General features: G+C 42.5%; 1 protein-coding gene across 1 annotated transcript in view; it reads left to right on the top strand.

Annotated features, from left to right (window-relative positions):
• Window positions 1-23,973, top strand: part of LOC126175266 (F-box only protein 32) — a 546,963-nt gene that overhangs the window by 140,089 nt on the left and 382,901 nt on the right. Inside the window, exon 2 of the mRNA XM_049921915.1 lies at window positions 11,781-11,837. Coding sequence (XP_049777872.1) covers window positions 11,781-11,837 — 57 coding nt within the window. The remainder of the gene's footprint in view (window positions 1-11,780; window positions 11,838-23,973) is intronic.

Genomic DNA, 23,973 nt, shown 5'->3' with positions numbered 1-23,973 from the left:
ACTCGGCGTACGTCAGTCTACGCTTTTGCCGGGGAAGGCACAGGTGACAGCAGCTAGCCTTGGAAATCTGCTCATTGGGTTGCTTATATGCAGGTGCGAACTAATTCGATGCGACAATACAGAGCAGATACATGGTCTACGTGTTCTGACGCAGCTGCCCCTAGTGGTGCGCATAGCAACTACACCACGGCGTGTATTGCGAATCGAACCTTTGCGAGAGGCTCCATGCTCTGATGTGAGTCGTTCTTCTGTATGTCTTGTAGTTTTTGCACAGGTGTCTTTGAATCCCTGTGGGTGCTTCCGAATGACTCGGTATTTAGATGTAGATGCAGTTCGGTTTTTTATTTGATTTGTGGGAAGTCCTCTCGTATTTGCGACTGGTAGCAGATATTTTTCTTATCTCGCATCGTAACGGAGTGCCGCACTTGTTTTACGAGACAGGCTGCGTGAAGGGAATGAGAAAGCACGGTGTGGCGGGCACGGGGCACCGGACAGCGAGCGTTCACCGCCGGCGTCGATTTCCGGGGGGGCGCGTCCGGGCAGCTCCCTCCCACGCTAATTGCCGCCATTTGCATAGCTGATTGTCGGCGACCGGAGCACAGCCTGTCGGCCGGTTAGTCGGACCGCCGGCGGTACTGTGTGGGCGGCGCCGGTGAGCGTGGACCTGGCAGGTGAAGCGGCGTTCAGACGGCTCGATACACCAGTGGCGAGTGGCGGCTGCGAAGCTAAGGCCAACCGCCGCCAAAACTCTTCTACCGTGTTTCCACAAAAGATCGCCGTAGTTGTTTGCGTTTGGACGCTCACTATCTAGGTTATCAGCGTCCCAATATATTTTCCTTGGACGAGTGACCATTAAAAAACTTTCATCCGTTTGTTTAGACAAAACTAACAGACATAGCATAAAATAATTTTCAATTAAATATCCCATGAATTAAAAGCGTAAAATTGGGCTGGCTGACCACTAATGGCCTGCTGGTGTGGCCGAGCGGTTCTAGGCGTTACAGTCGGGAACCGCGCGACCGCTAGGGTCGCAGGTTCGAATCCTGCCTCGGGCATGGATGTGTGTGATGTCCTTAGGTTTAAGTAGTTCTAACTTCTAGGGGACTTCTGACCACAAAAGTCAAGTCCCATAGTGCTCAGAGCCATTTGAACCATTTTGACCACTAATGGAAAAGGGAAGGAACGGCCTATCTGACAGCTGTTAAAACCTGCAAAACACCGACCATACGAGACGCTTAGGCTGCAGCCCAGATACAACAGCCGATTGCGCCGCAGCTGAAAACACTCGTGCAGCTCGGAGCAGTGGTTCCCAATCTCTGTGAGGCCACTGCCCTCAGTGCAGTCAGGTATTAGCAATTGTGGCCCTCAATCCTGCCACCATCAACAACATTATCCGAACTAAATTTAAGAAAAAAAATAATTTTCTTGGAGTACTATTGTTTTTAACGAGACGAAAAATAAATATTAAATTTTTGTAGGTGTTTTGTTAAACCACGAACTAATGAGTCACTGGCACAATTGGCTCTGTTTATTTCTAACAGTCTTTTTTCAAATAATGGCCAAGGAATTCTCACTCCATTGCAAGTGCTCACTGCAGCTCCGTCTCAGAAAAGCAACCTAACAATCCACGTATAGGGTAGGCACTCCTTACAAAACTTGTTTCCCTTGCACAACTCCTTAGCGACACTTGCTTCACCCTCACCATTTCAAATGAAAATGCAGGTAGGTTAAAGTGCGAACGCTGCACATACTGTAAATCACTATTTGTGGACTCTGTAGTTCTCAATTGACCGAAATTGAGAGACTTCAGGCTGCCAGTACTTTGTTGCTCTAATGAAGCACTGGTTTGTTGCGGGAACTACCCACAACTTGGAGAAGGCATTTTCAGGACTTTGTTTTTATTAAAATGAAACTCCTCCAGCTGTGATTAAGATTTCATATTTATTTGGCTACTAGGTTCGACGTTGCGTCAACGCAATCTTCAGGCCCGTACACTTTGATATCAATTGTGTGTGGCTGAGTACTAGAAGTCCGCGGTGAGACGAATACGTGCTCCACATTGATGGCGGCCATCCATGTGGAGCACATATGGAGGAGTTTCATTTTAATACAAATTATACCAGTTGAAGTCCCACCATCATCCAATTTAAATATGGATGTACGAATATTTTCAGGATATATTTATGAGTACGTGATATGTATGTCCCAAATGTACTGTAATGTGTGCATGGTACAAAATATGTGCGTGATAGGTAAACTATCCGTGGAAGATACTATTCTTACATTTGTTTAACAGTCTGTAATCTCCACTACATCGTGTCACACATTAATGTCAGTATACGAAAAAAAGTATCTCTTGTAACCCTCTACTATAGTGTTACGAAGTAGTGATAATAGTGATAATCTTTCTAAAAATAATTAAGTTTATGACAAACACATTTGAACCCTTTCGTTTTTACCCCACATAAAATTTAATTTTACCTTCACGTCGTATTTGTTGGGAACCACTGGCTTAGAGACGTTGCCCGACAACCGTCCCAAGGCTCTGTTGTATGTCTGAACAGCTATCGGACAGGTTGTGCATCCGTACCTACTTTGAGGGTGGAGTGAAAGCAGTGCTTAGGAGATGTAAAGACGTTTGTCGAAGGCAAACAAGATAAATGAACACGTACATAGGACACTGGACGTAAATGCTTTACGGACGATATGCAACTTGCCTTCTAGAAATAGCTTTCTGGGACCTTGTTCGTGCTATTCCTACTGTTGCAATTGTCACTGGTTCGCAACAGTTAAGAAACTTGTTACAAAATAATTTGTGAAATGATAGGAGCGGGAGGGAAGTGGTAAGATGCCAAGCCACTTCACCAACATACCTTAAAAACAGATTTATTGCTAGCCTCTTCAAAACTTTTAAACACTAACACAGGACACTGATAACCAGCATTAGAGAACGTTATTAACTTTACAACTCCAATTGCTGACAGTAAAATAATAGTGACAATAAACAATATGTACAAAGAATTCCAAGAATATAAAGCATTTACTAATATGAGAATTATCATTTGGCGTTACACCTCAAAACCTATTTAATTTTAACCTTTTAATTTATCCGTCTGTAAATTAAGCCAATAGATGATTGCTCCCTCTCAAACCAAGTTACAAATCAACAATTTCAGTGACTTGCAGACACTTAAAGTAAGAAATAATTATTTGACCAATGCCGGCAAGAGCACTTTATGAAACAATTCCGTATCAACAGCAAAGTCACCAGCTAGTTCACAAATACCTTCTCGGTTTACGAGAAGCAACAGGCTCAGCCCACTTAACCGTACTAGAATTATAAGCAATTCAGTGATCGTTCGTCCAGCTGATCTTTACGTAATGGTAATGCTTAAGTGAAAGGAACCCTCTTTAAAGCACAAAATATCTCAAGTACAATAAAACAACAACAACAGCAGCAGCAGCAGCACGTTAGTTCTATAAATATGCACAGCGTGCTGAAATACAGCCAGCTGAAGTTCAAACATTTCATAATGGGCGAAAGAAATTTTAATAGTACAACATGGGCAAATTACTAATATCAAATCACTTACGTCAACCGGTTGTTTCACAACATATAGCCTCCGTAGTGCAATATGGTCACAGAATAGCATATAATATCGTAATTGTACTCGTACTTCTACTGTAACCAGGCTGTAGGAGACACTAATGCTTTAAAAAGCCTTTTAGCTAGCAAACTAACAAACGGCTGCCGCTATTTGTGAAAACCAGTGAAACTGGCCCATCAGACTCGAGTATACTTCTCTCGTCGGACTCTTACTCAGCGATCACGCCGGCTCCGCACTTTCACAGCGGACAACGCGCCCCTCACTTCACCGCCGTCTCGTTCGACCACTCAATCTGCCAGCAGCCGCGTGACCCGCCACCTCGCGGAGCATTCTCGCACCACCGCGGAACCAAATTTGAAGGACTCGAGAGCAACCGACAAGCACTTAAATAGTCTCAGACCAGCGTCTCTGATCGGAAGACTAAACCACGGTCGACCAGGGCTCTACTTTGGCCGCGATGCCAGCTCAGTTTAAATTACCAGAAAAAGAACGTGAACTTGCAGAAATTTAGGAAAGAGATCCTCCTAATGGGGTACTCGACTTCGAGATAGCGAAGAAAACGATTCTCCTGAAATTACACACTATGACATAAAGGGTTAGTCACATGTCGTTAAGCGACGATAAATTAATTCATTGCTGTTGTACTATCCTAAATTTCCTTCGTGGAGGACTAGGGTTTGTGAAGTTTGGAGTATGAGCTTGTTAAATTGCCCGTTGCTGGAATGTGATGAGAAAGGCCAGCTGCAAGCTTCGCGCCACGGGTGGTCGAGGAGTTGATTTTCGGGAGGTTCCCCCGAATTACCACAAGAATAGTAGAGCAATGATCACCGAGCGAGGTGGCGCAGTGGTTAGACACTGGACTCGCATTCGGGAGGACGACGGTTCAATCCCGCGTCCGGCCATCCTGATTTAGGTTTTCCGAGATTTCCCTAAATCGCTCCAGGCAAATGCCGGAATGGTTCCTTTCAAAGGGCACGACCGACATCCTTCCCCGTCCTTCCCTAATCCGATGAGACCAATGACTTCATTGTCTGGTTTCCTTCCCCAAAACAACCAACCAACCAGTAGAGCAATGAGAGAAGGCCTCCGCAGGTAATTGTGCTCCGATGCTGGGATACAACAAAGTGCCTTTTCAGGCCTGTCCAAACTACGAGTGACCCTGGAGGGGGGGGGGGGGGGAGGGGGAGAGGACCAGAAACGTCCACAGTGTTTCCTAGAAGCATCTGCAGATAATGAGCAACAGCCATTTTACGGTACACAGCATGAGAAACGAGCTGCGTGTGAGCTCATCCAGCGCCAACATCTACTCGGTTTACGGAGATACTCTTACAGCAGGCGCTTTTGGAGAAAATTCTCCGGACTTCCCCCGCGTTATAGAAGGCGCGGAGTAATTCCCGGTTGTCAAGGTTGCAAAACTAACGGTTCCTCCCCTCCAACTAGTAGCGTTCAAGAGTGGGATGGAAGACAGATTGGAGGACGCACTTGGTTTTCACCGCATTTCCTTGTTGTGTAGCAATCTTCCACATAGCATTCACGTGCCTTCAACATTTATACAATATTTTGAAAACAGACAGAAATTTTGGCCCACTACTGATTACTGTGTTTCCGTTTGTAATTCGATGCTTAGTAAGTTTTATTCTTGACATAGTGAATTGTCACCGTAGTTTATCTTTGGCTGTGAATCATTTTTAAGGATCAATAAATTAAAGGTTAATTTTAACAAATATTACCATTTTCTGTCCAGTGATTCTCTCATGAGGCACCCCTTTCCTTCTTAACAAATGTAAGTAGTTCTATACGACTGGATTGTGGTCTCGCTGTATCGACATTTCGGTGTAAAACGCGTGCCATTACGAGGAACATTTTCGGTAAACCAGGAAAGGTAACTTTTATGAATTTTTTTAAGGTTTCTTCTCTTTTTTTTGTAATTACGCTGCACCTGCATCTGCACTAAGCAGCGTGAGTGGTTATCATTGCAAAAGTCAATCTGTGAGGCTGAAAGCTACAAGGTATAGAACAGCTTGTAGAATTGTTTTGAGTTCGATAGTGTGGTAGACAGCTTGCCCTCACTGTCTCACTGTCGACCCACGAAGCACAGCGAACAATACGCATAAGCGTCACGTTACAACACTTCATTTTGAGATGCAAGAATAGAAACCTTAACCCTCGCAATGCCAAACTATTTTCAGTAACTTGTATTACCTGGGGGGGGGGGGGAGGAAGGTTCTTTGTGTCCGCCATAAAAAAATTAAAAATTAAATAAAATTCATCACTTGCTCTTCAGTTACATTATTAACGTACTTTTGAAATATCTATTGATGCATAATCAAGATCCAGAACCTGAATATTTCTTTTAAAACTGTTTTCAAAAATGCAAAAAAAAAATTGTTGAAATGGCTCTGAGCACTATGGGACTTAACAGCTTAGGTCATCAGTCCCCTAGAACTTAGAACTACTTAAACCTAACTAACCTAAGGAAATCACACACATCCATGCCCGAGGCAGGATTCGAACCTGCGACCGTAGCAGTCCCGCGGTTCCGGACTGAAGCGCCTAGAACCGCACGGCCACCGCGGCCGGCTCAAAAATGCATTTTATAACTTTGACTTACTTCGTCATTTAAGTTTAACAAGTCTCATTATCTTAAGAAAAATTAGTAGTAAAAGTCGTTATAGTACTATTGAAGTACACTTTACTATAATTAAAAAATATTACAAAAACGTAAGGTAATATAGCTTAAGTACATAACATAGTTTTGTGAGAGGAATTATTCACTACTTTCTTCAGAATCTACTTCACACTTGGAACATACAACAGTTTTCCTCCTGTGTTTACCATATGTGCATATCTTACAATTGAAATTTTGTCATATGATGACATGTTGGAGACCGTGTCTGTTTTTGAAGACAAATGTTGATGGTGTTAGGACAGCAACCAGCCACAAATTTACTTTGAGTTCCTTTATTCAAAGGAAACCGTTACCGATTTCGAATCGTTGCGATTCATCATCTGACGGTTTACACGCTTTCTTTCTGACATTTGGTGTGTTTCATGACAATTAATCTATAAAAACACACCAAATGTCAGAAAGAAAGCGTGTAAACCGTCTGATGATGAGTCGCAACGATTAGAAACCGGTAACGGTTTCCTTTGAATAAAGGAACTCAAAGTAAATTTGTGGCTGGTTGCTGTCCTAACACCATCAACATTTATCTTACAATTGTTGCAGATTATTGTTGTTATGTTAATTTTGTTGTACTTTTCTGGTCTTGAACGGCTTTCGCTGACACACAAATGACACCTACCTTTACCTCTATGAGCTTGCTTTGCACCGAAGTTCTGCTTCATTTTCCGTCCGAGAATACCTTCCATACTTGAAATTACAGGCTTTAGCATTCCTGCAATATTTGTAGCCTTTTCATCAGTGTATGGTTTCGTGAGCTGTAGTCCCAGTTCTTGAAGAAAAAGTCGTCGCTTATTAGGCTCTTTCTTATTCCAGTTCCGCAAGTTCAACAAAAATAGTGTATAACTATTGACCGCTGTTGTGTCCACAAGAGTACAGAAAAACAGACAGCGGCCACCTTCTTGTAGGCCTCCTAGTTGAATATTTCCTCACCGTTTGATCTATCGTGCCCACGTCACCTTTAGTCTCATTATAATACAAATTTATAACTTTTCTTCATAGTGTCAGTAGGTGAACCAATTGAAGCGTCATAATGTTGAGATGGTAGAAACAGTAGATTTCTTTTGTTTTTCACGGGGGTATAATAAACAGTTGTGATTGGAATACTTCCAGTACTAGTATCACTGAAAGCAAATTTTCTAGAATGTAAGTCTCGTCTTTCAGCTTTTGAGGTATATGTTTCCTATTAGTTCCCACGAAAGTTGACTTGTGATTTCGCCCCGAATTATGTGTGGGAACCACAACTTCAGCGGAATTTGACTGTTTTGTACCATCATTTCTTTTCCCAGCGTAAGGCTCCATGCTGATAATAAATCTGGTTTTAGCGTCTGTGAGCACGTGTATAACGTATTTACCAGGTTTTTCCTTCATGGACACTTTGAAAGGACACCTGCCACGGAACAATAACGACAAAATTTCATCAATAACCGTGTGCTTCCCAACAGAATAATATTTAGGCAGTAATTCATTCATTTTATCAAAACCTTCTCGCACTGTAGCAAACTTATCACGTTTCGTGCGATCGCTTGGCGACTCTCTGGTCATCAAATCTTACTGTTTTACTAAGCTGCTAGAATTTGGTTCGGTTCATGGTAGCAGTATAAACAAACCTTCCTGAAGTGTAGGACCATAAATCTGTAACAGATGACTTACTGTCATTTTCCTTCCCCATAACAACAAGTAGCCCTATGTATGCCATGAATTCAAGTCTGCCTGCCTCGGGTATTTTCTGCCTCAATGCCTCTTCATTGTTATGCTTTATTATGATGTTGACAAATGCTGGAGACCAAAGCTTTTCAGATGATGCTCTTATTGTTCCTACTTTACCTTCGTCTCTTTTGCCTTCTCTTTCTGTCACTATGTTTTGTGCTACTCTTCTTCTAATGTGAGGAGGCTTGGAGCTATAAATTTTTCCAGTATTTGCCACTAATCTCGCAACCTGCGTCGTCATCAGTTTCAGATGCCCAGAGTTCATCTCCAGCATCTGTAGGTACTCTATTGCTGTCCACATCCTCGCGCACGACATATTCCTCTTCAGATTCACTCACTACATCGTCAGTTTCATCAAATTCAATTTGAGAATCTGTAGATTCTTCCAAAATCTCTGATATTTCTCTGTCAGTAAATTGCTGTCGGTACATTTTCAAAAATGGTTCAAATGGCTCTGAGCACTATGGGACTTAACTTCTGTGGTCATCAGTCCCCTAGAACTTAGAACTACTTAAACCTAACTAACCTAAGGACATCACACACATCCATGCCCGAGGCAGGATTCGAACCTGCGACCGTAGCGGTTACGCGGTTCCAAACTGACGCGCTTAGAACCGCACGGCCACACCGGCCGGCGTCGATACATTTTCAATCACAGTTGTATCTAACACTGGACAAGTGCCACTGAACAGGAAACAATAAAGAACCAACGGGGAAATGAATCATTGTTGAGACCATTGTTGCTGTCAACCCAGAGAAATATAATGTCCATGTGTTCTAAGGTCATGTAATGCTTTTATTTGTGGAGTAAGACGACAGTTGTGTGAAGTCGCATCTACTACCAAGGAGGGGGGGGGGAGACTTTATGACCACCTCCCTTAAAATTTCCGATTAAGCTTAAACGAAAAATGAAAACAATCATAGAATGTGGAAGAAGAGCTGGCCGCGGTGGCCGAGCGGTTCTAGGCGCTTCAGTCTGGAAGCGCGCGACTGCTACGGTCGCAGGTTCGAATCCTGCCTCGGGAATGGATGTGTGTGACGTCCTTAGGTTGGTTAGGTTTAAGTAGTTATAAGTTCTAGGGGACTGATGACCTCAGATGTTAAGTCACATAGTGCTCAGAGCCATTTGAACCATTTTTACGCAACCACGATTAAAACCCTGGTAACGACCCAGAGAACCTTGTTATTGTTAAGTGCATATGATTATTTTATTTAATTGGCAGCTGTAATGGTGGTTTGCAAAATATTTTTAGCCGTTGTCCAGTACACTTTTGTTCCTCAGAGTGTGTGTGTGTGTGTGAGAGAGAGAGAGAGAGAGAGAGAGAGAGAGAGAGAGAGAGAGAGAGACTAATTACATTCTACCGACTGGCATTGCCAGACCCTTTTGTTAACCACTTGCGTATCATTTGCTTCTCAACTCGATCGTGGTTGAGCGCCGACAGCAGCTTGGGGGCGGGGCTTCAGAGTTGTTAACAGTGAATGGCTCTTGCGAATCGTGTATGCTAATCCTGCCGCATCACTGAACATTGGTAATGGAAGTATAAGTTTCGAAAATCTATCTGTAAATGAAGTTCAGAGGGAAAAAAACTGTTCGGTGGATCTTCTCCTATAAACAGATTATAAAGCTGCGGAACTGACAAGCATCCACCAAATGGCAAATGGAAATGTATAAAGAGTTAAGTTATAAGGGGCGATCAAAAAAATTTCCGTTAGAAAGCCTTTACAGTCCGAAATCGGAATTCTAATCAGGCAAAATCGCCGTGAGCATAGAGGCATCTCACCGACGGACCAAGTTGAAGATACCCGTTAGGTACAACATCGCATCCTGCTTCATGAAGGGATCAGTAACTACCTGCTGCACATCCTCGTCCGACAGGAATCGTCAACCCTTCAAGGCCTGTTGAAGGGACCAAACGCTTGATAATCGTGTGGGGACTATAGGGCGGGTGCTGAGTTGGCGAAACTTCTCAGTTACGACATTTGTTATATGGGGACGTGCGTTATGAAGCAGCAGCACGCAACTTGGCACACCATTCCACAACAGAGGTTTTCGACAGACATGTGTCCCATACACATTCTTATTTCTCCGTTGGATGTCAGCTGGTGTTTGTCCTTCGGCAGCCAAGAAAAGAAAATCGACACGTTCGCATTGTTCGGACGCATTTGGTAATAACGTCGCCATGGTCCACGTTTCCGAATTTTACCGCACGTTCGTCAGAAAGACACTAATGCCACACTGATCCCTTGTCTACATGTCGGTGCTTATATACCACCATCTGTGTCGCTCTACGTTGCATATACGTTGCAGCAACACCATCAAACGGAAACTTTTTGATCGCCTCTCATATAAGAGATGGGAAAAGTGAAGGCTTCTCCCTATAGTATAAGCGTTCAAAAAGAAACGAGCTAGAGGCATAATTAAAGAAACCAGTACCTGTATGATAGAAGTGTTGACCCTGGCTGTTGAGACGCTGGTCCCACTGTGACACAGGGCGGTGAATGGCTGTCCCATAAAATACCGGGGCTGCGATGCTAACCAGTTCCGCATGTACAGCTGGACGTCGTCGTCCGAGGTGAATCGTTTGCCCCTCGGAGCCTTTTTAAGGGACCCTCTTCTGATTCACTTCCTGCAACACGGAACAGTGAATGCCCAGCGTTACTCGCAGACCTTGACCAGCCTTCGCCAAGCGATCAAATGAAAACAACCAGGCAGTCTCAGCCGTGGGGTCATTTTGCTCTGCGCCAATGCAAAGCCTCATACGGCCAACACAGTCGCGGCACTCCTGCAGAAATTCAAATGGGAGGTTCTCGGCCACCCTCCATACAGTCCGGACCTCTCTCCCTATGATTACACCATTTTTGGTCCCCTTAAAAAGGTTCTGAGGGGCAAACGATTCACCTCGGACGACGACGTCCAGCTGTACGTGCGGAACTGATTAACATCGCAGCCCTGGGAATTTTATGAGACAGCCATTCACCACCTTGTGTCACAGTGGGACAAGTGTCTCAACAGCCAGGGTCAATACGTCTAACATACAGGTACTGGTTTCTGTAATTACGACTCCGGCTCGTTTCTTTTTGAACGCCATTTACATGTACCCAATGTGAATCCCATAAAACGTAACAAGCCTTTTAACTGGGTCAAATGGCTCTGAGCACTATGGGACTTAAGAGCTATGGTCATCAGTCCCCTAGAACTTAGAACTACTTAAACCTAACTAACCTAAGGACATCACACAACACCCAGTCATCACGAGGCAGAGAAAATCACTGACCCTTTTAATTCATGGGCAGTTTAAGATATAAAAACGAGACATTCGGCAAAAGATATTACGCAAAAGGAGCACATAATTTTGTTGTATGTTTAATTCTCTTACATTTTGAATCAGCAAAGATATTGAATGAAGTACAGTTTTTTAAAAATGGAGCAATGCCCTTTTTAACAGCATTCAGAAACTCCTGAAGAAAGAGTGCAGAGTTGAAATACTTGTTTAAAGGAGCATATTGACTGCTTTAGTCTTAAATAAACCACACAGAAAAATAACCAGTTTTCTGATGGACAACGTAACAGCACTGTAACTCAAAGTCAAAAGCGTAGAATATCATACGTTCCTTTCGTTGATGCGCTCGTTATCGGTATTGCAAATGGAAAATCTTAGAATGTTTAGGGAACTGCTGTGCTTTGCCCACAACCCAGCATTTGAACGTAACTGCGGATATTGCCAGTAACATTGTCGCAATAAAACTTATGTCTCAGAGCGTGGTTTCACTTGTTCCAGATGCGGCACCACAGCCCTCGGAACGTTCAGCGCAGACCTGAGCTTCTCCAACAGGTGGTAAGTCAGCTTGCGCGCGACACCGTGAATCAGCAACCAGGGAAACGCTCTCGTCTCGGATGAGACGTCATTTGAAACATTCTCAGTGATCAGATCGCGTTATAAACGTCTGGTGGTATGCATGTGTGGTTTTAAGAAATTATCCGCCATCGCAACCGAGGCAGCTAACGCACACTTGGGCGTTGGTTTTGGCGTTCGGCTCTGATCCAAATCCTGGTGATGGAAGTAGTTTTCCTGGTAGCATTTGACCGGGAAGGGGAAGAGAAAAAAAATATTGTAAAGATTTCTGATCACTAGACCTCGAACAAATGACCAGGGTTAGATTCCGAAACTCTCCGCAATGTCTGAAGGAATACTGGCTTGTGGACTTGTGACAGTGCTGACGGCGGTACGTCCGATGGACGGGGATATTAAGCATTGCGGCCCCCTTCCCTCTACTAGTAAGGAGTAGCACCGGGTTTTAAAATATTTTCATTGTATCACTACTACCACGACCATTAACAGCACGATAATCACGTATGTACTGAGTGTAGAGTCATGATGCATGTGGAACTGAATTTTGTTGTTTACGATTATCATGATTATCATAAACGACACTTATTAATAACATACACTAACAGAAGTCTCACATAAGACAATACTCTTACCACTGGGTGCGAATTAAGAAACCTCTAGGGCAGAGGTTCCCAACCGGTGGTCCGCGGACCCCCGGGGTTCCGCTAGCTATGCCAGAAGGGTCCGCAAGATGATATTAGAATAAAAAAATATATTAAATATATTTCGTATGATAACAGATTTTTTTGGCCGCTTCCTGCATGAGCAGAGCTTTATCGAACGCTGTCTTCTGCGTCTAGCGTCTTCCTAGAGCCAACCGACACTAGCACACTCTAGCGCAAAACTAGAATTACATAGAGGCAAGTAGTTCTGCCGTATGCCTTAGACTGCACGCGCTGCCTCTTTGCAGCTGACAACTGACAGTCACATTACACAGAAACTCGCATTTCAGACGACAATCGGCCACTATTATTTTAAGGAGTTTGTTATACTAAACACCCAGATTTGAAGAGAAAGATTTTGAGCAATAATCAAAAATTTAACAATAACAATGATGGCTAAATTGAAAAAGTTTTAAGCTCAATATTTTTTCAGTATGAATATGTCAATGTTTTTTCTAAGTACCAAAAATAGAAAACGTGTAAAAAGACTCTCAATTTGGCTTTATTAGGTACTTGATACTGTGATATGACAAGGTACCAATCATGCTCGATGAGGGGGTCCTCGAGAAAATTTTGTTGGGGACCACTGCTCTAGGGAATGTATGAACCAATAGTACCAAATTGCATTTACTAATACAAGGTGGTCGGAAACAGTCTGAAAAGCTCGTAAGAATGTGGAAGGAGGTAGATTTGAGAAATAATTGTTAAGAAAAATATTAAATACGTTACGCCGAGTTATTTACCATTGAAGTTAGCCAATCAGGTCGTCTCGCACGCAAATTCATGGGGCCTGCCAGAGACAGAGTCACCAAATTTGTTCTCCTCAAGGCGATCCAACGTAGCTTTTGCTCATATAGTTTCAGTTTATCACTTTAAAAAAAGACACAGTGTAACTGTTAATGATCATCTGAGCAAGCTGTAATTCATGGCCCCACAGACGTCTGTGCACTATCGGATTTTAGCGCGTGCAAGTGCTTGAATTGCGCGCGCAACGACGTGATTGGCTAACTTCAATGCTAAATAACTTGAAACGGCGCAACTTACCGGATGTTTTTCTTAATTGTTATTTCTTAGCACTTCTTCCTCTGCAACACACAAGTTTTTCAAGCTGTTTCTGACCACCTTGTATATGCTTTAGCTATTTATTATTATTATTATTATTATTATTTTGAGCTTTTCCTCATTACAGAGGCTTATCTCCAACATAATAATTTACTTGGAAATTACAATACAAACAATAAACGTTCTTAGGCTATATTTTGAAAATATTCCTCCAGGTGTTTCGATCTTGCGTGTCCTCTTCCTCTGCGCCCATTCTCCTCACTGTCTGCTGTACATTTTGAAGCCAGCTGGTCATAGGTCGTCCTCTTCTTCTTCTCCCCTCCGGTTCCCACTCGAGTATCAATTTTGGTATTCTGGCTTTCTACATTCGTCGTACATGCCCATACCACTGTAATTTCTTCCTGTCCATTACGTCATATATTCTTTCTTTTATTTCCATTCTCCTTCTTATTTCAGTTTTCCTTATCTTTTCTTTCCTGGAGATTCTTGCCGATCTTCCCCAGAAGTCCATCTCTAGGGCTTGTAATTTTTTAATGTGCTTCATTTTAACTGTCCAGGTCTCCGTTCCATACAGAACCACACTCTCTAATATTGATTTGTATATTAATTTTTTAGTTCTGCTCATTACATTCCTGCTCCATAAGACTGAGTTAAGCATATCAATGACCCTCGTTCCGCTACTAATTCTTTTATTGATTTCTGACTCTGATTTTCCTTCGATTTCTAAAATGGATCCCAAATAACAGAAAGTGTTTATCTTTTTGATTTTCTTTCCTTCAATGCATAGCTCATCTGAATCATTAGTCAAGTATTCTGTTTTTTGGTAATTAATCTTCAAACTCCAAGTTTTGTATGCTACTGCTAGTTGATTGCACATATAGTTAGCATCCTCCCCATCTTGTGCTACGACTACTTGATCATCAGCAAACAATAAATGATGTAGGTAAACTCCATTTCTTATTTCTAATCCCATACTGTTACATTTATGAGACCATGTTCTAAGGCTAATATCTATATATATTTTAAATAATGATGGTGACATGGGACAGCCCTGTAAAAGGCCTTTGCTTGTTCTACATTTCTGTGAAACTTTATTACCAACTTTCACTTGGCAAATGTTATCTTTATACGTCTGTTGTATTATTTTAATCAAGGAAGGGTTTATGTTCGCCATATGTAGTGCTCTCCACAGTAATTTTCTTGGAACAGTATCATACGCTTTTTCTAGATCTATGAAAATTAATCCTATATTTTTTGATTTTTCCCTATGTTTCTCCAAAATCTGTCGTAATGTGAAAATATGGTCTACACATGATCTCCCAGCCGTGAATCCACATTGTTCTTCTTGGGTTCTAAAATTTTTTTCCACTTTGTTTTTAATTACTTTCGCAAAAATTCTCATTAATGTGTTTGTAACACAAATTCCTCGATAGTTTGAACAAATTTTGCGATCCCCTTTCATTAATATTGTATTAATGTAACCTAGCTTCATCTAGTTGGGTACTGAATCTGCATGTATCATTTTGTTGAAGAGCTGTGTTATCAGTTTCACAATTTTGTCACCACCATATTTCAGACACTCCAGATTGATATTGCTTGGTCCCAGTGATTTACCATTCTTTCCTGTTCTCAACACCTGAAGTACTTCACTTTCTAAAATCTGGATCTCATCTTCATGACCTTTTCCTTCCAGTGTTCCTTCTTCTAAATATTCTTCTCTGTCCTCATTTAATAATTTTTGGAAATACTCTTCCCATTCCTTTTGTGTTATCAGTTGGAGATTAGTTTTGCTTTTTGTATGCTGTCGAAGCCCTTTTAATACTGACCATGCTTCTTTTGCTCTCCCAAATCCTAATTTGCTATTCACCTTGGCACATGTTCTTTCCCATGCTTCATTTTTTGCCATCCTTATTTTTTGCCATCCTTATTTTTTGCCATCCTTATTTTTTGCCATCCTTATTTTTTGCCATCCTTATTTTTTGCCATCCTTATTTTTTGCCATCCTTATTTTTTGCCATCCTTATTTTTTGCCATCCTTATTTTTTGCCATCCTTATTTTTTGCCATCCTTATTTTTTGCCATCCTTATTTTTTGCCATCCTTATTTTTTGCCATCCTTATTTTTTGCCATCCTTAGTTTTTTCATCACTTCATTCTTTTTTTTCCTTGTATATTGATCTTGTTTCTTCTGATTCATCATTCAACCACTGAAGGAACGCATTTCGTTTTTCTCTAACGAGGACCTCTAGTTCCTCTGACCACCACTCTGCTGTATGGTTGTGGCTGCTATCTTTTTTACCCAACACCTCTGTTGCTATGATTTTCGCATTAGTTTTTCTATAGTCATATATTTCCTCTGTACTTCCTTCAAATGATTCAACCAGTTTCCTTTCCATCCTGGCCGCAAAGAGTGTTCTGATACTTTCGTCTTGTAGGCTGTCAATATTAAAAGGTAAATTTTCATCTTTCTCAGTCTGGTTCGTTTTATTTATGTTACTTGTATCTTTACTTGCATTCTTCCATGGCCAGAAAGACTTCATTTTTCTAGATAGTGGTCTGATCCACACTGGGCTCCTCTATAAGACCTGACGTCTACTGCCTTGAAACTGCTTGTTTGCCTAATGATAGTATAATCTATTATAGAACGGTTCTTTAGTGTTCTGTTTCCAAGTATATTTATGAATGTCCTTATGTTTGAAAAAATGTGTTGGTAATTTTTAGATCAAATTGTTCACAAATTGCAATCAGTCGTTCCCCCATTGTCATTATATTCGTCCTCTACATGTTTTCCTACTATTCTACAGGATTCTCTAATTCCTACCCTTCCATTCAGATCTCCCATGATAATCAGCTCCTTTGTTCTTGGGATTTTTTCAATAGTCTCCCTGAGGGTGGCCCAGAATGTATCTTTCTCCTTATCTTTTGTGTCGTTCGTGGGTGCATATACGCCAATAATCACAACTTCCCTAGCAAATAATGTCATTTCAACAGTTATAATACGTTGATTGATGAATGTCCAATTTGTGATTCTTTCTTTCCATGATTTCTTTATCATAATGGAGACTCCTGCTTTGGCTATTACTGCTTTTGATACCCCACTCCAGATATGTACATAATTATCCAGTTCTTCTTGTCGTTGGCCTTTCTTCTTTGTTTCAGAGAGTACAACATCCATGTTGAACATGTCAAGTTCTGCAGGTAGTAAATTTCTTTTAGTGGAAATACCTTGTACATTCCAGCATCCAAACATCAATTTCCATTTCTCATCGCCAGTTCGTCGTCCAAAGTTCCAATTTTTCCGAGGCATATTATTAGGTTTTTTAGCGTTTTTACGTTTTTATGTGAGTGAGGAGCTGGCCCACTGCACAACCCCCAACCCGGAGGACCAAGTAATTTTTACTCAAGGTTTTCTTCCTTTAGCCTTTGATAAGCCAATATCATACTACAAGGCAGCAGTTGCTAGTTTTGGTCCACCCCAGGTATTTTATTTTTCCGGTACCCACCATATCTGGTGAGCATTCCCCTATCCGCCACCTGGGGAGGCGCCCGATGGGAGACCAGCAACCTCCACAAGGGATGCTTTAGCTAATTTTTCATTTTATTTTAAAGAGGTATCACACTGAGTTAATTGCAGAACGACTTATGAACAGTGACCCCTGAACCATTTATTTCGATAACAACATTGCTGTAGCTACATGTGCTAACGTTTTAAAAATTCTGTTACAGTCTTAATTACATTAGTGAATGAGTATGAGGTGTGACAACATCAATATGAGATGGTGCGCTATGCGTCAAAGATAACAGCGATACAGCTACGATAATGGATCTTTGCCTCGATTCCGGAAACTTTCGAGGTTCACGTTCCAATTTCTTTACTTTCCCCCATTTAGTCTCCTGGTGTTTTATCGTTCAACAGTCATTATTCTCAGAACACTTTATCTAGACGACCCTTGACGGTCAATGAGCTTCCTTATTGCTGACGTAAACGGACGAGTCGCAGGGCAACAGTTGTTATCGAACTTCAGTCGCTGCCTCCAAATGAAAATCTTCGTTAGTAGCCGAGAACTCGTTATTGGGTAATTATCCGGTCGAGCCCTTGTAATTAGTTCCCCTAATGGGCCCTCGAAATCCTCCCTCAGCAATTAGTGCCACAGCGACCCTCTTCTAAACGCCGCTCGATAAACGTACCTCCCGAATACCATCGAAAGCCCTCGCAATGTGCTTTAACTGATATTTATACAGTAGGTCACTGTAGCAAGAGAAAAGCTATTGTTTACACCTGCACTTGAAGGTGGACGCAGACTGTCACGATGAAGTCTACTTAACAAGTTTCGAGAACGAGCTTTAAATGATGAATCTAGGAATATACCACAACCCCTCACATATTGCTCTCGTAGGGATCGCGACGTCAAGATTAGATTATTTACAGCGCGCACAGAAGCACAGAAGCGCTTAAGCAATTATTCTTCCCGCGCTTTATACGTAAATGGGACGGGAGGAAGCCCTACTAACTGGTACAGTGGGGAATGCCCACTGACGTGCTCTTCAATGGTTTCCAGAGTATGGAGATAGATACTCATAACCTGCAGTGGTATTGGGTGCGTGACAGAATTCAGAATTCCAAAATTTTTGTTCTCTGATTCTCAAGTTGCTTTCACAGAGATCATGTCAGGAAAAAGTTCTTCTTCATCATAAATTTATTTGTCCTTATCACAGTACGAAAAAGTAGACAGTCTCATTCTACTAGCACAAACTTCAGAACTTAAAACTCTCGTACGTAGATGTCAGGTAGCAAATATTTGAAAACCACAGGTATACATTTTTTAAAAAAGGGAAATAAAGCAAGATGAGTAGGAAGGACAATTTACATTCATGTTTAGAAGCAAACTGATCTCCGAACGCCATAAGTTGTACAAACCGACGTTTTGTTATGCTTAAAGATTTACAACTAATAATAAAAATATTCTACAATGCAAATCAGTATTAACATTAATCACAAGCGGGTACCATAAGCCCCGCAAACAGCAGAGGTTGCCCTTCGGGCAAATAACATTGGAGCAACCTTAAAACAGCAATCAGTCTAAAACAGAAACAAGATACCGTTTACATTCTCACACATACAAAAATTTTACAGAAAATCAGTTAATCAAGCGGGGTTAACATTCGAGCGAACTTATGACTTTTATTCGATTTTGCCAAATGACCCAAAAATTTTAAAAAATGGGAACTTCCTTATTAAACTAATAAAAGTACTTAAATTAAATTAAGTCCACAAGCGACAACTGCACTACTAAACATGACCATACTTTACATACTTTAAAATTTCGCTTGTAACCGTAAGTACTAAATAATAGATCGGAAATTCATAGCTGAACATTGCAGTGCTTTTGCGTTAAGGCAGTTTACAACAACAAAGACAACGCCTCCTTAAGAAATGCAGTCCAGTTACCAAACTCAGTTCTCGCTATTTAACCAACCGGCATTACTGAATTCACTAAAAGTAGTGCATAGGCATCACCCAATCCTTCCCGTGATATAACAAGAAAGGATGCTCACCATAAAATCCAAGTTACGTAAGAACTCCTTGGTTTTGGTTCCACATAACTTTCCATCCACCGAGGAACAAGGTGGAAAGTTATAACAGAGGATCAGCACCTCGGAGTAGCCGTGCGGTTCTAGGCGCTACAGTCTGGAGCCGGGCGACCGCTACGGTCGCAGGTTCGAATCCTGCCTCGGGCATGGATGTGTGTGATGTCCTTAGGTTAGTTAGGTTTAATTAGTTCTAAGTTCTAGGCGACTGATGACCTCAGAAGTTAAGTCGCATAGTGCTCAGAGCCATTTGAACCATTTGATCAGCACCTCATTCTGTGCCGCGGCGGTCTTGTGGTTCCGACAGCACAGGCCAACACCTTACCTAGCCACACCTACCTGCCTGGAATCTAGTGTTTAATTCCAGCCTCCTCCCGAGCTCTGATGCACACTTCCAGCCAAGACACAATCCTGTTTTACTGCGAACAGCCCAAAGATGAGTCGACTGCCGACACAATTCCCGCAACATCACATATGCGAGCAGAAAGAGAACTGCTAAGAGACAGTCTCTTCTACCGTTCTTGAAGGCTTCGCGCAGCCCCTCGCGCCACCTAGCGGAGAGACGGAACACGTGCGACACCGTTAGCCTCTCTGAAACAAATACAGATCTTCTCAGAACAACCGTATTCAGATTATATCTCCGAATTCAACTTAGCCCTTTCTGACCCTCTGGTTACAATTGTGTTCACTAACTTTTACTGTGTCTTAGCTGCAACGGAAGTATTTTTTCCCGGTGGAAATTCGAGGTACACATTTGTGAATGTTGAACCTTTTCATCATGCGCAAGTGCTGCCACCTGTTGGACATCACTATAAAAATATCAGGAAGTTGGTGTAGCAGTGCACAGGAGTTCGTGACCACTGGAATACACAGATGTGATGGGTTCGCTATTCCACTGAATATTGTTATTGTTATTTTGCGTGGTAATTATTGAATGATAATTTTACTATTTATTACAATAGAGAATATTTCTTAATTAGTTACTTCAGTCCATAAAATGAAGCCAAGTGTACAAAGGATGTTTTGAAAACGAGTACATATTTTTGTATAAATCTTTTATCTAAAATCGTTATAAAGTCACCTAAGAGCATTGCCGCCTAAAGAAAAATTTCCCTTCCTCCAGCAAAAATTCAGGTACTGCCAAACAGTACACCACCAGCCAGAAGCAAGAGGGTTGCCATGCGCCACCGCCTCCGCCAGATACTCATGGTCTGATAAAAAGATCGAAGCCGGTCACCATATTAAATAAGTTGTGCGATCAAGACTGTTTCCAGTTTATTTAGACTGGTATTTAGCGTCCCGTCGACAACAGCTCATTAGGGACGGAGCAAACGCTCGGATTAGGGAAGGATGGAGAAGGAAGTCGGTCGTGCCCTTTCAGAGGAACCATCCCGGCACTTGCCTTAAACTGTTAAGGGGAATCAGTATGACCGGACACGGGTTTGAAACATCGTCCTCCTGAATACGAGTTCAGTTTGATAACCACTGCGCCACCTCGCTCGGTATTGGACATCTACTTCATGTAACTGTTCTTGTCCTTCGTGTTCAATAAACATAACGTGCACCACATCACAATATCCCCCTCCCCTCCCCCAACTCTCTCTCTCTCTCTCTCTCTCTCTCTCTCTCTCTCTCATGCATCCGCAGCTCCTGGTCTAGTGGCTAGCATTGCTGCCTCTGGATCTCGGGGTCCCGGTTTCGAGTCCCGCCCGAGTCGGTGTTTTTCTCCGCCCTGGGACTGTGTTGTCCTCATCGTTTCATCATCTTTCGGGAATAGTGGCGAGACTGCACAGAGAAAAGATTGGGACTTTGTACGGGAGCTGATAACCACGCAGAGGAGCGCCCCACAAATCAATCATCATCATCATCTCTCTCATGTGAAAAGCATTAGTCAGCAACAAAGTCCAGCCGTTACGTTTTAATACGGCAGCTTTTGATAGTAGAAAACTGGTAAGTACTGCATTGGACCGCCGACGCATTTGGTGACATTGCGTTGTCGGCTGCAACATTCTCTAGTTAATATCTGCGTCTACGGCAGTGGCCTCGCTCAGCCGCTTCGTGAACAAAGGCCAACGGTGGAGGAGGAGACGAGTTCTGAACCGACGACCCTCAGCGGCGCGACTCTGCGATCCGGATATAACCGGTTCGGCTGCACGGCCGCAGACAGCGGCCAAGCGGTAGGCTGCGCGGGTGCCAACGGATCAGACATACCGCCTTCCGTAAATAATGCCGGCTGCCTCACCCACACGCCTCGTTTTCCTGCGGTTCTCTACGCGTCCTGTACTGACAACTCACCTCCTCGAAATGACGATATGTTGTTCGTGTTCCCAACGAGGGAAGCGGGGGAGCAGCGTGAGGTTCCAGGGACTGGAAGGTAGGCAACAGCGTTAACACAGATTTAGGTCGTAGTTAAAGGCGCTAAGGCGGACCAGACCCAAAAGATCACGCCTGTCAATAACGAGAGACAACGTTTTCAGTTTCTGAAAAGCTGTTCGAAATTCAGCCAGGTGACATCCAAATGGTGCACTATTTCGACGATCTGACTTGCCATTTTAAGGAAGTCCTGCTGATTGACTCATCTACAGCTGGCCATCTTATGGAGGGTGTTTCAAAGTCTTTGCATCAGACTTCTAACGGCGATGATCACGTTCACGGGACGTGTTTCTCACCGCGAAGTACGCCAACTGGCGTCAGTCGTGGTTGATGCACGCTTGAAACCACCTGCTACATCTTACAGAACCTAACGTCGTCCTCATCGTGACCTGCGACGTCAGTCCTCTCCAGCGGCAGTGTGCGGCATCTGGCGTATAAATCACACCGTTTCTTCACGAAAATGGACGCGCGTAATAGTGTAAAATAGTTCCGTTAACTCTTAGCGACTGTTGAAGAAAGCGGAGGAATGGCGAAGAATATCGTGGACACTCTTCGATGGGTTGAACAGCGAGCAATGCTGTAGATCGATTTAAGACATGTGCTAGTAGAAATTATTAGTTAACGGAAACTTCTTCCCATTTTCACTTTTAACCCTTCGGATTATACAAACTGCTTACTGTCAGCCGCAGGTTTCATGGCCGTTATTGCATTGCTGGCTGTGAGACGGGCCGAGCAGCTGCAGATTCTTCATAGTGTTTGTTCTTATCTGTTAATAGATGGCATGACTTGTTATATACCATTGAAAAGCCTAGAAGTCGATCTGTTTAGCTGTGTATAATACACTCGATTTCTTTCGATATTTTGCGAGTTATAAACAATCGTTTTCGAGTTTTGTTAGGTTTATCTCCTCCAGTCCCGTCAACGAAACACCCTCCAGAAACTCTAGTGTTCAAAGCAAGAACGAAGGAAAGTGATACACGGCATGAGTGTGAGAAATATCTAGTGAAAAAGTTCCTGGCAGATTAAAACTGTGTGCTGGACCGAGACTCGAACTCGAGACCTTCGCAGGAGAGCTTCTGTAAAGTTTGGAAGGTAGGAGACGAGGTACTGCCAGAAGTAAAGCTGTGAGGACGGGGCGTGAGTCGTGCTTGGGTAGCTCAGTTGGTAGAGCACTTGCCCGCGAAAGGCAAAGGTCCCGAGTTCGAGTCTCGGTCCGGCACCAGTTTTAATCTGCCAGGAAGTTTCATATCAGCGCAGACTCCGCTGTACAGTGAAAATTTCATTCTAATATCTAGTGAGGTTGCAAATGCCTGTTTCTTAGAGTATACCACACCAACGAAAATTCCTACAATAGTATTATCTTCACTCCTCATCACGTCAATGAATAATAAGGATGCATTTATAAAGAATTCCTATCAAAAAATTGTAAAATTTTGAGAGGTGTGTGAAACGAGGTATGTTGACTAGGGCGAAAAATATTAGTAAGTCAAAATGGGTTAAACTGAATATAGTTAAAGCAAAGTGTTTAATGTCAGTCTGCGCATCCATATCCATATTCTCGATGTTGCATTGACTACTATCACTCCGAAGGAACGAACTTCGTCATACACATTTCAATATCGAGATTCGTTTCGTAACTGCTTTTGAATGGTAGAGGACATTTTTTTGGAAGCTGTTCATCATCACTGAAAAAGATATTTACTGACGAGATACAAACATGAAGCGCCCCGTTTCCTGTTTCTCTCGACGAGTGTGGTGTTGTGACTGAGGATGCACTCGTGTTACATAAAAAGACGCTTCAGAGCAGACCGTGGAGCCAGTAGCTACGTGCAGGTGGGCAAAGGCGACGTACGTAGCCAGGGTTAATTTATACCAAGTAATTTTTTTCCGTGTAAATTTGAGAATGATGTTTTTGTGTAGCCGTTTCTTTATTGACTCGACTGTGCTGTTGGTTTGTTATGTGAAAATTATTGACGAAAGTTGCTAGGGGTCAGTTGAAGATGGTATATGACCTTGTTAGAGAAGCTATTCCAGTCTAGTGGTCGTAGCTCCGAATCTTTCCGAAAGTAGTCAGCTATAGGGCTTTCAATTATTGACTTCAGAGTTCTGAAGTTTAACTATGTCTGGTGGGTCTTTGCAAGGCTGGCGGCCCTTATTTAGAACGGTTTTATAGTGTAGCGGACTGGAGATTTAATACGGATCAGCTAGTAGAAGTTTTCGTTTAAATCCATGGAGCAGTACGTCACGTAATTTGCATCGTGCTCCTCTCCTCGCCTAGAGTGCGTGGATTCATACGGCAGCATCGAGTGTGACGTATCGTGACGCGGCGAAAACTCAGAACAGACGAAAAGGAACTTTTCATGTGGATTCTCAGCAGTCAGTTACTGCACCAAACGT

Source organism: Schistocerca cancellata, chromosome 3, assembly GCF_023864275.1.
Source record: "Schistocerca cancellata isolate TAMUIC-IGC-003103 chromosome 3, iqSchCanc2.1, whole genome shotgun sequence".
NCBI classification, from domain to species: Eukaryota; Metazoa; Arthropoda; class Insecta; order Orthoptera; family Acrididae; genus Schistocerca; species Schistocerca cancellata.
Note: the sequence above shows the minus strand (reverse complement) of the source record. Positions and strands in the feature narration are given on the sequence as shown.